This window comes from Meriones unguiculatus, chromosome 4 (assembly GCF_030254825.1).
Source record: "Meriones unguiculatus strain TT.TT164.6M chromosome 4, Bangor_MerUng_6.1, whole genome shotgun sequence".
Classification (NCBI taxonomy): domain Eukaryota; kingdom Metazoa; phylum Chordata; class Mammalia; order Rodentia; family Muridae; genus Meriones; species Meriones unguiculatus.
In genome coordinates, this window is record NC_083352.1 from 131,689,817 (window position 1) to 131,708,671 (window position 18,855).

At 41.4% G+C, this 18,855-nt stretch overlaps 1 protein-coding gene across 4 annotated transcripts in view; it reads left to right on the forward strand.

The window, feature by feature from the left end:
* The window catches only part of Ralgapa2 (Ral GTPase activating protein catalytic subunit alpha 2), a 269,491-nt gene that overhangs the window by 36,139 nt on the left and 214,497 nt on the right, over window positions 1–18,855 (forward strand). For all 4 annotated transcript variants that reach the window (XR_009591640.1, XM_060383131.1, XM_060383130.1 and 1 more), the window contains exon 3: window positions 1,371–1,423. Coding sequence is in view for 3 of the 4 variants with exons in the window: in XM_060383131.1 (XP_060239114.1) it covers window positions 1,371–1,423 (53 nt within the window). In the remaining variant the exon portion in view is untranslated. The remainder of the gene's footprint in view (window positions 1–1,370; window positions 1,424–18,855) is intronic.

An 18,855-nucleotide genomic window follows, 5' to 3' on the forward strand; every position in this document is an offset into this window, starting at 1 on the left:
AGGGATTTTTGCTTGTTTGGTTCATACTTTTAATAACTCAGGGCCCAACAGAATTCCTGAAAAACAGTCTTAAATGAATGAATGAATGATAGCTACTTCTTAGAGCTATAAGCATTCATTCTGGTCAGGAACCTGAAACTGATAGCTTTCTTGACCTTTGTTACTGTTCTTGTCATTGAGAGAGGTTCTTGCGATGGACCCTAGGCTGGCCTTGAACTCCTGGTGATTCTCAGCCTTCCACTACCAGTATTACAGTTTTGGGCCGCCATGTCCCACTCGCTTCACTGGATACAGTCCTATCCATTCATTTACACACAGCCTGTGGCAACAGTGTCTGATAGTTGCAAGGGAGATCTGAAAACCCTACAATGTTTACTGTCTGTTGATTTCTCTTTCTTTCGTTCTTTCTTTCTTCTTTCTTTCTTTCTTTCTTTCTTTCTTGCTTTCTTGCTTTCTTTCCTTCATCTTTCTACCTTTTCTTTCTTTCTCCCTTCCATCCTTTCTTTTGTTTTTTTCTTTTTTTCCTGAGACAGGGTTACTCTCTGTAGCTTTGGCTGTCCTGGAACTCTAGAACAGGCTGACCTGGAACTCACAGAGATCCACCTGCCTCTACCTTCTGAGTGCTGGGATTAAAGGTGTGTGCCACCACTGCCTGGCTTAGCTGCTGATTCTTATGTTAGATTCATGCTGAGCACAATGTCTGGGACATAGTATAGACAATAAATGATAATTACTAATGGAGGCAGGTGTACGGTTTATATTATTATTAATTAATATTATCAAAAGGGTATTGTGGGGCTGTGGATGTAGCTCTGTTGGTAGAGTGCTTGCCTAGCATGCTAGAAACCCTGGGTTCAGTTCCAGCACCACCTAAAACTGAGTATGGTGGCATGACTTGGGAGGTAGAGGCAGGAGAATCAGAACTTCAAGGTCATCCTCAGCTATATTATCAGGTGGAGGCCAGTCTTGGCTACAGTGAGACTGTGTCTCAAAAAAGAAAAAGCACAGTGTGAGATCGTGCGATGGAGAAGACAGGTTCTTTTCTGTAGATGTTCATGTTCTTTGCCTGCTGATGTTATAGCTGTTTTTCCTGTGCATTTTGCTGCAATTTGAGCCAGTAAGTACCTCATTAAGAAACCAGTTTAGAAGGCATGGAAGTTGCTTTAAAAGAGCTGGTATATGAGAGTGGGGGTGGCTGTGGTCGAGTGGCCTGGGTGAGCCTTCTCACGCATTCCTGTAGCGCTCTCCCACCGCCCCCTAGCCGTTCCCCAGGCATGCTGTCAGCATTTAAGATGCTTTTCAGCAGCATGTGTGATATTCTAAAGCTTAAGTGCTAGAGTGCTGACTAATTTCTTTTTCTTAATTTTCAGGGAATAATAAGTCACAAAGGGAGGAGCTGGACTCCATCCTCTTTCTTTTTGAAGTAAGTTTTGGTGGTTGTTGTTATTCTTATTGTTGGGTTATTGTTATTATCATAGCTTTTGAAATCCTTGTTGAAAACAAGATACTTTATTTGATCCTTAATTTTATTTGCAGACAAATAGAAATGGCTGTACATGGATGTACCCTCCCCTCTTTTCCTGCCTTCTACCCAAATCTTACAAAAGATACTGTTCAGAATGTTGATATGATTTTTATTTTTAAAAAATGTGTAGAAGTTTCCCCTGTATGAACACCTAGATGTAAAGGTACTAGGTGGAAGAGTAACAAATTTTAAATAGTAATAGCTTTTGTTCTTTTCTTTCCATATGAACATCTATGTGAATCTTACATAAATGTTCCCTATCCTCAGACTGCAGGTGACTTGTCTTACTGACGTGATTCTGACAGACTGTTTTCTTACATATATATGTAATATTTTAAAAATTATTTTTATGTGTATAGATGTGGGTGTGTGCCAGAGTGTGTGTTTGTGCAGTGTATATGTGCAGTACCCTTGGAGGCTAGGAGAGCGTGTCGGATCCCCTAGGAGTTAGGGACGGTTGTCAGCTGCCATGTGTGTGGTAGGACTGTCCCTGGCTTCTCGGAAAGGGCAGCCAGTGCAGCTCTCAACCAGAGGCTCTCCAGCCCCCTAAGTTGTTTTTGACTGGTGGTGGAATTATGATTTTTGTATATCAAAATCTATGTCTGTGTATGTAGGTAGTCTTTAAGCTTGGAACGGTCTTTGGCTGTGATTTTTTTAATTAAATTTTATTTATGCACATGTGCATAGCTGTGCTACAGACATTCCCCAAAAGCATGTGAAGGTGGGATGACAGTCTTTGACAGTCAATTCTTTTTTTACTGTGTGGGTCCTAGGGACTGAACTCAGGTTGTCAGGCTTGAGAGTAGGCTTTACCTGCTGAACCATTTTGCCAGCCTCTTGGCACTGTTTCATTTTGTGTTGTTTGCTTGTTTTGAGACAGGGTCTTTCCATGTAGCCCTAGAACTCTGTGTTGACTAGGCTAGTCTTGAGCTTGAAGAGATGTACTACCACATCCAGCTTTTGGCAGTGTTTTTGGTGTGTTAAACTCTTGCTCAAATATATTTAGGCAAGTGCTGCATTGTGAGAACCAGAACTAGACCCACAGCTGAATTACAAGTTACTTTTTTTCGTTCTTTTGAGCCAGGGTCTTTCCATGTAGCCCTGGCTGTCGTGGAATTCTCTATGTAGACCAGGCTGGCCTCGAATTCACAGAGACCCTCCCACCTTTTCCCTCTGAGTGCTAAGGTTAAAGGTGTACACCACTGTGCCTGGCTTATAAATTAATAAAATTATAAATTAAGAACATTCACTTATTTTTTGGTATGTGTACACCTTGCACTTTCACGGTGCATATGTGGAGGTCAGAGAGCAACTTTTGGGAGGGTTTTGTTTTGTTTTGTTTTGTTTTTATCCTTTTATCAAGTGGTTCTGCTGAGCAAATGTAAGCACCTTTATAGACTGAACCACATAACCAACCCCCTGGATTGTAAATTCTGGATGTTAGTTCATACATAGTTTGAAGTGCTGTGTGCATAGTTTACTGTAAGAAGATAAAGTGTGTGTGTGTGTGTGTGTGTGTGTGTGTGTATGGCCTTCTCTGTGAAGGCCAGAAATAAACCTTGGGTGTGTTGTTCTTCGCTAATCACTCTTGGTGTTTTGTTTATTTTTTGAGTCAGGGTCTCTCACTGGGACCTGGAGTTCTCTGGTTGGGCTGTGCTGGCTGACTAGAAAGCTCCAGGAATCCTCCTGACTCTGCCTTCTCAGCACTGGGATTACAAGTAGGCACCACCATGCGTTCTTGTGTGGAAAGGACTTTACTAATTAAGCTCTCTTGCAACCTAAAGAAGAAAAACGCATGACTGTAAGGAAATGCCAAATGTGCAAACCTGCCTAGAGGGGAGGCTAGGAAAGGGAAACTCTTCATGGGTGAATTGTGGAGGGCTGTTGAAGTGGAGTTAAATATGACGAAGGACATTTCTAGCCCAGGACTTGGCTTTGGCTCGTGCCCAATTACTGTGATTGCTCTGTTTCTGTTTGTGGGCTGTTCTTCTTCAGCAGCAGGCATTGATTCGTGGCCTTATTTTGTCATGCTTATTGTATTTCCTGTGCTTACCTTCTAATGAATGGAACCTATGCAAAAAAGTTATTTTTTTTTAATTTTATTTTTTTCTTATCAGTTACATTTTATTAACTCTGTATCCCAGCTGTATTCTGCTCCCTCATTCCCTCCCAATCCCACCCTCCCTCCCTCATCTCCACCGTGCCCCTTTCCAAGTCCACTGATATGGGGGGACCTCCTCCCCATTCATCTGATCCTGTTTTATCAGGTATCTTCAGGACTGGCTGCAAAGTCCTCCTCTGTGGCTTAACAGGACTGCTCCTCCCTTGGGAGGTGGAGAGGTCAAAGAGCCTGCCATTGAGTTCCTATTAGAAATAGTCCTTGTTCCCCTTACTATGGGAAAACAATTGGTTACTGAGCTACCATGGGCTACATCCGAGCAGAGGTTCTAGGTTATATCCATACATGGTCCTTGGTTGAATGTCAGTCTTAGAAAAGACCCTGTGCCCAGATATATTTGGTCCTTGTGGAGCTCCTATCCTTTCCCCATCAGACTAACTCCCCTTCTTTCATATGATTCCCTGCACTCTGCTGAAGGTTTGGTTTTTATCAGCAACACTAATTAAGCCCGTTGCTTAAATCTGATAAGTATCATTTGTTTCACTAATTTCATTTATTTCTGTAACAAGGGATGGATTTACTAAAGACTGTAACATATTTTTCATTACAAAGCATTATAAGCCTATGATCCTGACATCCTCTTGTCCCATTTTGAAGACTAGAAGCTGCTATGTAGATATTCCGTCTTGATGCTCTTTTCCTCACCTCTGGATACATTCACTCCCCAGCATCTTATTTTCCTTTTAAAAAGACTATTAACTAAACTTGTCATAATGATATATACCTTTAATCCCGGCACTCAGGAGGCAGAGGCATGTGGATCTGTGTGAGTTCAAGGCCAGTCTGGTCTAAGTTCCAGGATAGCTAGAGCTACATAGAGAAATCCTGTCTTGAGGTGTGGGGGTTGGGGGCAGGGGAAGGTATTACCTGGCTGGATATTATTGGTGAATAGAGCACTTATCACACAAGCCTGACAATCTGAGCTTGGATTCCCCAGATCCCACTTGAAAAGCCAGATTCTGTAGAGCAAGTATCTAAAATCCCAGTATACTCCTATTGGAAGATTGGAGGGTGAGGTGGGAGATTTACCAGAAGCTGTCAGGCCGGCTCACCTTGTATATGTAGCAGCAAACAGGAGCACCACTGTCTTAATCTAGGTAGAAGGTGAGGACTGACCCCTGAGGTTGCCCTCTGACCTCTGCATCTATGTCGTGGTTGGTGTCTGCCTTTGCTACATACACACACATACACACACACCAAACAACAATAACAAAATCCCATCAACCGTGGATTCTGTTTTGTGTTGCTCAGCTACTCCTGAAGGGAGGCCTGCGCTGGAATGTGGTTGACTGAAGAAAACTGATTTTCCTTCTTTTTGCAGCTATCAATTGCAAATAATTTCCTGGTTAGAGCTCTGGGCCCACTTCCCTCCTTCATGCTGGGTGTTTTGTGTTTTATATCTGATAATTCTAATATCTGAAGTCTTTAGCAAATTAAATGTTGATTATCTTTTTCTAACACAGGGTCTTCTTTTCTTACATATGTTGTGAGATCAATATGAATCACACAGATGAAGTTTTTGTTAAGCTTTGTTTTTTTTTAGATGGATTTGTTTCAGCTTTTGACAGGAATTTGGGAATGGTTTCATTTAGAATTACTCTGTCTTTCTTTGAGGATTACGAATAGGATCTCAGAATGAATATCCAAAACGTCCTGAGGTTAGGGCTCACGGACTAGGCACCTGTCCATCCTAATGCTGGCATGGGAATTAACTTTGGCTTTTGTGTTCTTTTGTGCTTGAAGACCATAGATCATTCTTCTATCCCTTTCCATTCCCTTTCTTCTGTTTCCTCTACTAATTTTTTTCTCTCTCTTTTAGTTTCTCTGAGTCCTCAAAGCTGTACAATACCTTAAGAGTTATATTCGTTGTTGTTCCTCTTAGAACTAGTTGTCCCAAAAGTGGGAAGCCTTCAGAGGCCTGCGTCCTCACCCGCCCACACAGGAAGTTTGATGCCTTCCTTCCTGTTCAGAAACTCAGCACAAGGGAGGGAGTTATTGATGAAACATTACTATTTACAGGGAATGAGTTGCCTATATAAAAGAACAAATATATATTATTCAATGCTTCAAAAAACTTTCACTTTGCATAGTAAATATGAGTGAATGATGAACTTGTGTCTCTTTTGTTTATGCTGCATGTTCTGTTCTAGCTTTACAAGTTACGTTGTGATTTTTATGCTTCATTCTGGGCACTAAGCAACTTCATTGCTGCTTTCTACATTAGCAGTGGTTTATGAGGGTTCTGAGGTGAATACTTGTCAATGTGTAAATAACTGAGAGAGGCTTCCTTTAGAAGAGGTAGAGTTATTAAGATGCTAAATTATAGAAGTGATCTTGTGCAAGGACATTCTATAAATAAGAAACGGATTAGAGGAAGGTGGACAACGAAGAGAGTTACGGAGGCCTGGAGGAAGGATGTGTAGGAGGGCTACGCCTTGCCGTGGTGAGGAGCAACGTGGTGGGGCAGCTTGGGACGTGGAAGCAGTAGGTTTACAGGGTGCAGGCTTCAGGACCGTACATGGTTCAGTGGAAGTAAGTGACGGGCAACTAAGGTTGGCAGCTCAGGTTGTGTAGGGTACAGAGATGAAATCTGCTCATCTTTACCTCCATTGGGGGTACACGAATTTGGAGATGACCTGGCTACCTCTACTTTGTGTCATGTAGGATTTTCATTCCCGTTGGTTCGTGGAAATGCATATTATCATCCTTGTGTTTTAAAATTGGTTTTATTATTGTGGTTATGACTAAAGTTTTATACTTCTTAAAAAACATTTGTCTATCATTGCTGGATGTTTCTGATGGAGATGTAGGACCTCAAAACATAAATTTAATTGCCATCTTACATTGACCAGAATCTGTTTTACAGGGGCCGTTCTGTTGAATCATTTTCTCCTGGAATAGTTTGTGTTCTAGGTTTGTTTTCTGTGTTGTTTCGGTCACATTAGGGTTTTGATGTACATTCCCAGTGCATCTGAGGTTTTAAAGGTTTTATTTTTATTCATGTGTATATATGTGTGTGTACATGTGTGTATAATTATCTGTATGGGTTCATGCATTTGAGTGTAATACCTGCAGAGGCCAAAGCCTGTCAGAACTTCTGGAATTTTTACCAGATGTGGGTACTAGGAACTGAACTCAGGTCTTCTGCAAGAGCAGTGTATATTCTTAACTGCTGAGCTGCCTCTCCACCTTCATTTCTCAGCTTTTATAGTATAAGAAAGGTTGGGAGTTCTATGGAGTTTAGGTGACCTTTCTCAGATGGCACATTTATCAAGTAGTAGCTCAGGGAATTTAAACCTGTGTTCTTAACTCACAGGTAGTTACCTGCACAGGGAAAAGGGATGTTTAACCTGGTGAGGAACCTGATGACTGGGCCTCAAGTTCATAGTGTCTTCTCTTGAGAACCATCTAGATACAGCCCCCAGGACGTTATTTTAGCTATACCTAGGGTTTGCTTGTTTGTTTTTGTGTTTTTTGTTTGTTTGTTTGTTTGTTTTGAGACAGGGTTTCTATGTGTAACCCTGGCTGTCCTGGCACTCATTCTGTAGACCAGGCTGGCCTCTACCTTTCAAATGCTGGTAGTAAAGGCGTGTGCTATCACCACCTGGCTCTAGGATTTGTTTTAATCAGGTATGATCAGGTACCCTGATACAAAAATGACTATAATGAAGAAAGAGGTTTTAGTTATGCTTTCTCTTTCTTTAGAGTTGGAGGCATATCACACAAGGTCACAGAGGGTCTCACAGAGGTGAAATCAGCTGGTATAGAGAAAACTGGTGTCAGGAGCCTTTATTATGTTTGTAAGAATGGTCAAGGTTGGCCAGGTGCAATGGCTCATGCCCGTAATCCCAGAGAGGCAGAAGCAGGTGGATCTCTGTGAGTTTAAGGCCAGCCTCCTCTACAGAGTGAGTTCTAGGACAGCCAAGGCTTCACAGAGAAACCCTGTCTCAAAAAACAAAACAAAACAACAACAAAAAAAGCAGCCAAGGCAAGCTGAGCCTGCTAAAGCAGAATGTAGGGTTATGAGTTGTTTGAGCTGACTCGAGGCTGCTTGTTCGTATTTGGCCAGTGAGTGACGAGGAGGAAGCTCAAGAGTGTGAGAGCACAAGAATTTGGGGTTGGTTGGTCTGATGCCCTTTCTATAGGAAATTAGCTAACCCAAGGAAGACCATTTCTTTCCTTCATTGAGGCCATAAGTATTAGACTTAAGAATAAAGAAAATAAGATACTGTAGAGCAGTTTGCCACCTTGAATGCCATCCTTTCCAGCAGAGAAATAGGATGATTTACAAGTAGTATATTGTTAAGAAAAAAAAAGAAAATTTCTTAAACTGATAGAAAGGGATTTCTCACTCTTCCACACCTGAAGAAAACACAAAGAGGTTTAATTTATGAAGCCTTCATGTGTTCCAGCGTTAGAATTCTACCCACTTGCATCTTCCACCACATTCACACAGAGAGTTTGAAATTACAAAATCACAGAGTTTGAAATTATGGATAAGCACAACACTAATTTTCAGAATCCTTATTCTAAATTTTATCAAAATGATCTCTCAGATTAAAGTCCATTTTAATCTGTCATTATCCTTCTAGACACCTGAACGGGCTTTGTATCATCTGTAAAATGTGGCCAAGCTGGTCTGCCCTTCGGAGTCCTTCACCTTCTGGGTGGCAGGGTGGCTTTCCTCCACATTTGCCTTCGTCCTCCTCTAGAGAAGGGCTCCCCCAGCCCCAGGCGACTTTGCATGGACTTTCTGCTGTTCCTCTTCTGCCTGTTAGATGATATGGGCCTTTTTTGGCAGGGGCTTTAACCCTTTTCTTTCCACCACTCTTACTTGCACTGTTGAAACTCACTGAATTCTTCTGCCAAGTGTTGCTGGGCTGAGGGTTGGGGAGTGCTCATTCGCCTAGTGAACTTGTATAGTAAACCATAAGTGTGACCATTTGTTTGTTATCTCTTAATGTGGCTGTGCCTTAGCCTCTTAATGAGACCATAAAGTTCCCTGGCCCAGGAGCCATTACTTACAGTTCATTGTGTTCCCCACAGTGATTTGTACTTACTAATATTTATTGTTGGATTAAAGTCTCTTAAATTCTCAACCTCTGCATTGTAGTTATTCAGTATTTTTGTGTTAATAGCATTCCCCCTGCCACACACACACACACACACACACACACACACACACACACACACACTTAGAACTTGCTAGATGAAAGAAACAAGGTCAGAGATGTTGTATTCTAGATCAACTTTGACCACAATAAGCTGGTGACCTTCTTTGCTTTGGTTTCCAGGCCTAAAAGTTGGTGGTGGTTAGGATTGGCCGAGCCTCATGGCCTCTTCCAGGTCTGTTAACCCTTGGAACTGCAATTTCAGCTTTGTTTGAAGTGTCCAAACAAGTCATGAAAAAGTTATTTTTTAGTATGAGATGTAGTTTTATTCTTTCATTTTGTTCTAAAATTTAAACTGATTTGATTCTGTTTAGCCTTTTAAAATTACCTATTTTATTTATGTGTATAGGTTACTTCTGCATGTAAGTTTGTATACCATGTGTAGTGGAGAAGTTCTGGAGTCTTCACCTGAAAGGTCATTCTTCTGTTAAACACAGGGCTAGATTCACCTTACTGTAGGTCTGTCCTTTTAAGGTGGGGACTTCCAAGAACTAGGGTTTTATTGTAGTGGAGTTTCCTAGGCTTCTTATTAGTCCCAACATGCCATGTTTGTGGCCTTAGCTTTGCTTGACTTCCACAGAGCAAGGAAACATGGCTTCAAAACAGCTTTCTATAAACATAAAATTGAAAAGCCATGCAAATTTTATACTTTTGTTCTCATGCTTGGATGAAAATGACATTAATACCACAGCAAATCAAATTACTACGTTCTTTTTCTTTCCACCACACCTTCCAGACCTTTCCACCCCTCACCCCTACCCCAAGCTAAAGAATGCAAACTATTATTCCAGGATGGGGCTCTGTGTCTCTTTTCTGCCCCTCCTTTGGAGGAGGGGAAGCCTGGTCTAGGAAGAACTGAAGTGAGAGGTAAATTGCAGCAGGTGAGCTGCACAGTGGGCACAGTTGACGCCTGCTCTTCTTGAAGGTGCGAAAAGGAAGGGCGTCTGCTTTTCTTCAGTATGCACGGTGACAGGCATGTACTCTCTTCCCTTTCTACAGATGGGGGTGCTGGGGCAGAGGTGTCAGAGCTGTGCCCATCCAGCTGTGCTCAGGAGTCACTGTATGTCCAGTGAGCCTAGGGGTGCGGGGCGTTTGACATCCCACGTTAGCAGATTTTCATGCTATCCTTCTTCCTTGCTCCTAGCGAGCTGGTGGAGATAGTGGGTTCAGCCTCCTGGTTCTGACTTTGTAACGACTTTCCTGATAGCAGTCACAGGACTTGTCCCAGCACATGAGGTAAGGTGAAGCCAAAGGCTGGCTTTAATTCCTCTCTGCTTTGGATTTGAATACCACCCAGTAGCGTGAATGTTGATTTCATTACTATAATCTCTCCTTGGTGCTTGCATTTACTGGATACTGGGGACATTTAAAACATAGGTCCAGGTCTCTCTTTTGCTCTCTTTCTCCCTCTATCTCTTTCTTTCTCTCTCTGTTTTTGTAGCATTGTTATTTTGATATCAGCTTTTGTTTGTGAACTCAGCAAACTGGAAGGTAAAGTATAAATGTTTAGCCTTTTTTGACATAACTTGCTTATTACATTGTGGTACATTAATAGTTTGAATTAGAGCAGTGATGTGTGAGGTGAAGGTGTGTGTCTCAGTGGCTAAAGTAACTGCCACACTGCCGGACTGCAGCCTTTCATGTGCATTGGGACCCAGAGGTGAGAAACTTGGGATTGGCCCAACAGAATGTATGACTTACTCAGTTCACCTTGGAGGAAGGGATCCTGGAGACAAGATGCTTGTGGAAGTCTGAAATTACATTCTTGTGATTGATTATCTGCTAGAGCTCAGCTGCCCTACCCACCCCAGCATGATAGTAGCTGACCTGTGGTAACTGACACCCTCAGAGAAGATCATGTAGACGACAGTTAGGAAATGCACACACGAATCTTTTCAAGGTAGGAAGAAACCACATTATGATCAAGACATACTGGGAAGACATTCACAATAACAAGTGAGCATGCTGTGTTATGTTAGAACAGAGCACAATGGGTACCTACCTGTCCTGGCACTTTCAGTCTCTGCAGAACTAGGCACATCCCCTCCTGAGGCCAGGCAAGGCATCCCAGTTAGGGGAACAGAATCCAAAGGGAGGCACCAGAGTCAGAGAGGCCCCTGCCTCCGGTTGTTGGGGGATCCACATGAAGGCCTGCTGTGCCTCTGCTATATATGTGCAGGGGCCTAGGACCAGCTCATGAGTGCTCTTTGGTTGGTGGTTCAGTCTCTGTGAACCTCCATGGGCCCAGGTTAGTTGACTCTGTAGGTCTTGTGGAGTTCTTTTCCTCTCCAGCTTTCTCAACTGTTCCCCCAGCTCTTCCATAGGACTGCCCAAGCTTGGTCTAATGTTTGGCTGTGGGCTCTTGCATCTGTTTCCATCAGCTGCTGAGTGAAGCCTCTCAGAGGAGTTACACTAGGCTCCTGTCTGTAAGCATAGCAGAGTAATGATAGTGTCTCTTCCATGGGATGGTCTCCCCCATGTGAAGGGGGCGTGGTAGATTGGGAGGAGAGGAGGTGTTTGCTGCAATCTGGATGTAAAGTGAATAAATAAATAAATTTAAAAAGCTAAAAGAACAGAGCACATTTCCTTTTACAGTGATCTCACACTAAGGCCGAGAACCTAGTTTGTATGAGTTGGTTGAAGAGAGTTGCACAGATGCTTGCTGTATCGTACATTTTCTCTGGCTTGTTTTTGTGTGGTTGTAGAACATGGTAGCTATTGGAGAGTGACACCTAGTGTTTGCTGTGCATATGACACTGGGAAAGAAGGGCAGAGCTGACTTGCCTGTGGCTCATCCTTCAGGCCTGGGACATTCACCAGTGAGTTTGACAGCGTATAGTCCCGAGGTAGCCTACAGGAGTAGTATTCTCTAGTCCCATTGAGAGAAGTTTCTGGGGTGGCAAGAGCTAAGACACAGCATTTCATGCGGGCTTTGTTATTTCTCTTTCATTGTTTATGAGACTTTCTCAAAGTGAATGTTTTAAAATTTTTTAAAAAAAGGCATGGAAAGGCTAGCCAATTAGTTATGCTAGCACAAACACAGGGAGCTTGAAAGACATGCAGGTTTTAGCTAAAAAGCAAAAGCCTGCATGAAGTGGAGACTAACATGGCAGCTGTGGCTGTGACTGACACCTTTTAAGTGAGTTTCATGTGTGCAAACAAGACTCTTCTTAGAGCTGATCTTTCTTCAGGCAAAGCCCACCTTTTACCACAGAATCTCTTGCGACCAGCTTGAGGATTTGTGAAATGTCTAGTGCAAGTGAAAAGATAAGCTTATTTATGAAATGTATCCTGTCTTTGCTTCCAGCGCTTTGAATGTTGCAATGTTAACACATGATTGAAGGTTTTTAAAATTTACCTGTAAGTGCCTAATAGGAATGTTTTTCTGTTTTGTCTGTGGTTCCACATATCTCGCGCTGATGGCTGCCTTGGCCTTCCTGCAAAGCCTCTTGCTGTCTGCTGGAGAATGTTACTAACTAGTCTGTAGGCAGCCATTCTGCCCTGTCCCTCACCCTTTCCAGAGCTCCTGTGTAATGCAGTCCTGGGTCCCTTGCCTTCAGGGCTGTGACTGCACTCCCAGTGTTCTTCCAAGGGCCTCCTCATCTGATCTCTGCCTCCTCATGCCTGTCACTTGTCTTATTTTTGTCCTCATGGGCAACCTCTTGGAAGTTCTCAGACCAGCAGAAAGCTTTCTAGGGTGCAATGGACACTGTTTAATCTTCCTGAGATTTCTTCTCCTATAGGCTCAGTCCTTTGTTTTTATTCTTCAGGATTCTGTTCAAGGCATTCCGCCTTTCCGCATTAGATTATAGGTGTCAAGGCAGGGATAGTCTCTTTTGTCTATCTCTGGTCTTTTACATGGTACTTGGCAGAGAATGTGTACTTAACAAGAACATCAATCAATCAGTTAATGTGTGCTTAACAACATCAGTCAATCAATCAATCAGTCATTCAATTAATCAGAAGGAGGTAGTTTAACCAGGCACAGTGGTGCATGCCTGTAATCCCAACACTCAGGGAGGTAGAGGCAGGTGGATCTCTGAGTTTGAGGCTAGCCTGGTCTACAAAGCGAGTCCAGGATAGCCAAGGTTACACAGAGAAACCCTGTCCTGAACCCCCTACACTCCCGAAAAGGAGGTAATTTAAACTTATACTCTGTGAGTGATCTATTTATTGAATTCATTGTTTTCTTCTAAGTGTGCATACATGCCTTATGAGTAGTTTCCTGTGTTTTATTGTCAAGTGTTATGTGTTTAAAGGCATTCTGATGAACTTGGTCTTTTATAGGGGAATTTAACTTGCATATACTTAAACTTTTCATGAAATAATCAACATTTTTGGCCTTTATCTTTGCTTTAGAAAGAGTCACTGGTTTTTGGTTTGTGTAATATACTTTGCAAATTTGAAAAGTATAATTTAAATTTCTTTCATTCCAATAATTATCTTTAAATTAACTAAACGATGTCATCCATTTTTCTTTATATATGAAGAATAAATTGGAGTTTAATAGTAGCCCTGTTTTTTTCAACCCTCTATGTCTTTTGTATTTCTCATTTCTCAGCATTTTAAACATTTTATATCTACATTACTTTATTACAATATGTTTTCAGATGCTATTTCTCTTATGTTAAATGACTTGGAAAATATTTTTACTCGTACATTAAATGACAGTTATGTAAATACACTTCACTGCTACAGGGTTTTTATGTCTCTATCCTTATTAGAGAATACTTTGATTAATCTTTGTTGCTAGAATGTGAATTATGTACTTTGTTGAAGAGGGAAGATGTGTGGCTGATGCACTTCTAGCTCTTGAACTTCAGATATAAATATATCATATGTGTGTGCCTACATCCTTTTCAGATCATGCCTCCACTCTTTGATCTGTATCCACTTACAGCTATCTCAAGGTAGTTGTAATTTGCTGCAGATACATTTATCAGGAACTGCATTGTTGTGTAGGTCCTGGGTCTGCTTTGGGTCTCTATTGTCCTCATTTTTCTCTGGGTCCTGATGTCCACTCTAGCAGCCCCTGATCAGTTTGCCCCACAGTCCTTTGGAATTCACTGCTGATGAAAAGACCAGTCAGCCTGGTTATTGTAGGTTGATGAATTTACTACATTTTCTGTTTGGTTTTGCCTGGTGCTTTTAGCTTTGCTCTGAATTTACAACTTTAAGTGTATTCGTCCAGGCACTTTTCTTTGTCCTTGTATGTGATTCTGGGGAGTTGGTGATGTGCAGTGCCCTGGTGTATGGGGTGATCCGCAGTAGTCTTCATTCATGCTGTCTATGCTTTCTGTCTTCATGTAGTTAATATTCTCTGAATTCAGAAGGTTATTTAATTATACATCTACTTCGTTAGTTTTCATCTCTTCAGTATCCACTTGAGTCTTTAAATCAGAAATGCGAATACCAAGTTATCCTTTTCCTTGTTTGTTTGTGAGGAGACATTTCCGTTTTTCTTTAGGATGGTCTCCTTTATGGAACCATCATTGCAGCTGCATTGTACTTGCGATACATTTTGGCTGCTTTAAGTAAACTTAAGTAGAAATAACCTTTGTCATTAGGATACATTTTTAGGTCCTCATTGATAATCAGGTTTCCAACATCTTGGTTGATTTCTAAAATGTAGAATGTCTACTATGTCTTCCTTTAAAAATTATGTTTCATATTTATTTTAGATTTTTATTTTTACAAATTTTAAGTATGTTTTTATCATGGGCTAAGACAAATATTGTCTTTTAACCAACGACCTAATCACGTATTGAGATTTGAATGTTTGGAAACATATTTCCATGTCCAGTTCTCTTTACTAAATGCCACCTAGTGCCACCCTATCACAGTTTGTTTGTTTGTTTGTTTGTTTTCCAGTTAGGGTTACTCTGTGTAGCCTGTTTGCCCTGGACTCACTTTGTTGCCCAGGCTGGCCTTGAACTCACAGAGATCCGCCTGCCTCAGCCTCCCTGAGTGCTGGGGCTGCACTACCGTGTGCACTGCTGCACCTGGCCTAACCATTCATTTTATTTCTTAAGATTATCTGTTTATTGTAGGTTTGTCAAGCTTGGATTTAAAGGTTCTAAACGGGTATTGACCACCAGTGAAAATGCTGTGTCTGTTTCAGAGTTGAGTCATTTTTAGTGGCTGGTGAGCATCCACCCGACAGTAGCAAAAACGGCTCCTGTCTGAGGAAGCGTGGGTGGTGTGCCTCTGGGCTCTGTCGGTGGGTCCTGCTCAAGCCACCCTGGTTGTGTGGTCCGGACACCCCCAGAATGCTCTCTTGAAGGGTGTGCTCTCTTGCCAGTTCTCACTCTGAGTTCCCTGTGCATTGGTTACTCCCCAGGTCAAGAAGCTAGCATGTCTGCTCTTTTGAGGAAAGGTTTCCCCAGATCTCTAGTCTCACACTAAGCAGATGTGGTTGCTTATTGTTTCGGGTAGATTAACTGATAGGCTTTAGTGTGTAATACCTTCCTCATTCTTTGCTGCTCTACTTTCCATGTGGACTTGAAATCAAGTGTGAATCATCTCAGGTCTGTTGCAGTCATCTGGTAATAATTTGGAAAAAAGTTTCCCATCTACATTAAATGAAGACTGGTAGTTTAAAGTTCACTGTATCATCTTATATACACTCCAGCTTATGTTTCATATTATTCCTGGTCATGCAGGAGGTTCTGAAGAAAAAGTAGCTATGGATAATCAGTTAAAAGAACGACAGATTCCCTGATGTGCTGATCGGTAGTAATACCTAATTTCGATTTTGAGTGTGCTGTAATGGATTACCATATAGATGCAGCTGAGCACTGAGCATTAAACAGAGTCATGTGTTTTCCAGAAAAGTAATATTTATTCACACCGTGTGGCTTTCTTGAATTTTTTTTTATTTTATTCTCCAGTGAAACTACAAACAAGATGTCAATAGCTTATGTGGCTTTCACAGCAGTGTAGCGTAGAATATCAGCTGCAGTACAGGAGATACCAGATTTCACTTGCCTCACCAAAGGTAGGCTTCATCTGGGACTTCTGAGACACAGGCTTAGCATTCAGACTAGGTAGTTGTGTTTGGCTTTACATTTATTGACCCTCATAGGGTTTAATCCATAAGAAACAGCCCTCACAGTATTAGTGTACACAAAGAAGCATAGGAATGGGTATTGTTTCAGCCTCTGAGCTATATTAAGTTCTGTCATTTGGGAATATTCTTTTTAAAAAATTATGTTGTTTGTGTGTGTGAACACACGCATATATGCAAGTGTATGTTGAGTGCATGTATTGTGGAACACGTGAAGGTCAGAGGACAACCTTGGTAGTTAATACTCTTCTACCATCATGGAGGTCCTAGGGATTGAACTCAGGCTGCCAGACCTGGTGGCAAGTGAATTTATTCATTAAGCCATCGCACAGGTCCTTTTAGACATATTGTTCCCTCATGCATTAGATATGTTTCATATCTAAGCCTTAGAGTTTATTTTTTAATATCCTTAAAGGAGACTCGTTTTATCAATCAGAATAATTTTGGGAAGTAGTGACGGTTGTCCGGACCTGAACTTACCTGAACTGGAGATGACTTTCATGGCAGACTTGGACCGTCCACTTGATGCATTTCCCATTTTCTCGTGTTAAATGGCGCTTTTCTTTGTTATATACTAATAAAAAAACAAAACTGAGGAATAGCAGTATGTGTTTTGGAAACCGAAAGTATAACTCAGTGCCAGTTTGGTTTTTGTTAAAAGTCTGGAGAGCAGTATGCATGTCAGACACTAATCTAGATTAAGACAAGATCCACCCTAAATTTTTTTGTTTATTGATTGATTGATTGATTGATTCAGGGTTTCTCTGTGTAGATTCTTGTTATCTTGGAGGTCTGTAGACCAGGCTGGCCTTGAAATCAGAAAGATCCGCCTGTCTCTTCCTCCCCAGTGCTGTGATTAAAGGTTTGTGCTGCTGTTAGCCACCGCCACCACCACTACCTAGCTCACCCTGAATCTTTAATTCACCTAGCACCTTCTTGAATAATGGTATCCAAAGGTGAATCCTACCATGTAGCTGAGAGATTCCCTTGAAGGAGAATGCAAAAGAAGCTGTGTATTTGTTCAAGCAAAATGAACCCTCAGGAAGCAGGCAATAGAACAGCAGGAGGATCTCAGAGGGACCTCAGTGCAAAGCCACTTCCAGCTGAAGTTTGAAACAAAGCTAGAGGGAGCATCTGGGCCCCTGATGTGGATTGCACTTCTTTTAGGGTTCCAGTCTTTTAATCTGATGAAAATAACATAATTAATAGATATTATTGTGGGACTTACATGTATTAGAGTTTTTTAAACATCTTTTTTAGGTAGCTACTTAATAGTAGCTTCTTATGGCTTCTTGAGAATATGAAAAGGTTTGGAAGGCAAAAAGGGAAGGGGGAATGATACAATAATTATAATCTCAAAAAATAAAAGTAGTAAAACATAGAAAAAATATTACTGTGGCACACAAAAAGATGTGTTGCTCAGATTTTCCTTCCATTTGCCACCTACCACGAGTGGCTCCATCCGATAGCCTCTGGCTGCTGGGCCTTCAGCTTTTCCACTGGCCACACTCTCCTCTCCACAAACCTGGAGTATAGGGGCTCACTTCTAGTTGTGTGGGACTTGGCTCCAGAGCCCTTTCTTAGCTGGTAGTGTGTGGCTCCCTGCTCATCCTGTTCCTCCCCATTCCTTCTCTGCTTCTACTCTTCTGTCTGCTGTTTCCTGGAACTCCATTGCAGCAGATTTTCCAAAGAGCTTGTTTTGCCATGATTACTGGTAATTTGTTACCAAAGACAGTGACCTGGGCCCTGTTGTGGTTATAGGTGGCTCCTGAGTTTTTTGCTCTGGCAGCAGGCGAGACATGGAGTCCCTCATTTCTAGTCCATTACAGAGCTGTTGGTGCTGGTGGTGCTCTCCCGCTGGCTCTGCTTATTTATCTTTGTGGGCTTTTGTTCTTATGTATTGTATTCCATAGCCATGGCATAGGGTGGGGGTGTGTAGAGGGGCATTAAAGATTATATCCTTTTGGTAGGACAAGGCTCATGTGTGTTTTTATTGTCATATAGAGCAGGACTTACTAATCTTTTTCAACTCATGACCCTCTTTTGTCAGGGAAATTTTTTTTCAAGACAGGGTTTCTCTGTGTAGCCTTGGCCTGCTTTGTAGACCAGGCTGGCTTTGAACTCACAGAATCTACCTGCCTCTGCCTCTGTCTCTCACACCCAGTGGTTGTCAGAGAAATTTACTCAATCCTGAGTATATAGATGTAAATATATATCTAATTCAAACATTTATTGATAATAAATCACAAACTTATTTTAAAATAATTCTTTGGTATACATATATAGTCTTACCATTTGTTAAGGATAGAATCAAATTTCCATACTAATGAGATAGATGTGCTTATGTATTTTTACCTTAAGAATTAGATCTTTGCTGAATATCTGAAGTAAGATATAGATAGAATGTCTTCAGAGCTTTTCACAGTTGACCAGTAGTTTTATTTTATGATTGTCAATGCTGAGAATGCCACTCTGCACAAATGCATAAGATGAAGTGGCAGAAATACATTACGGCCATTTTAGAAATTACTAAAAATTCTCTCCTAATCTTGTGCCACAATTAATTTAATGATTTTTGCATCACCAACTCAACCAACAGTTTTAAGAATTAAGCACACTAATGCAATGCAAACCAAAGTTATAGTAATTTGATACTTAGGTTCTGAAGAATGTTTGTAGGAAAATAGTGAAATCTTTGTTGCCAGTGATTAAACCATTACGTTTCTATCTGAGCAGAAAATGTTGTGCACTTGGTAGACCACTACAATTTATAATTTATAATTTATGTAGTCTCAGATCTAAGCTGTGGTGTTTCAGGTAGCATTTGCTGGCTTTGCATGCAAAATGCATGCAAAATGCAATGTGCGTGTATGTGTGTGTTCTATGTGTAGAACCAAGGCTGCTGTGCAGTTTT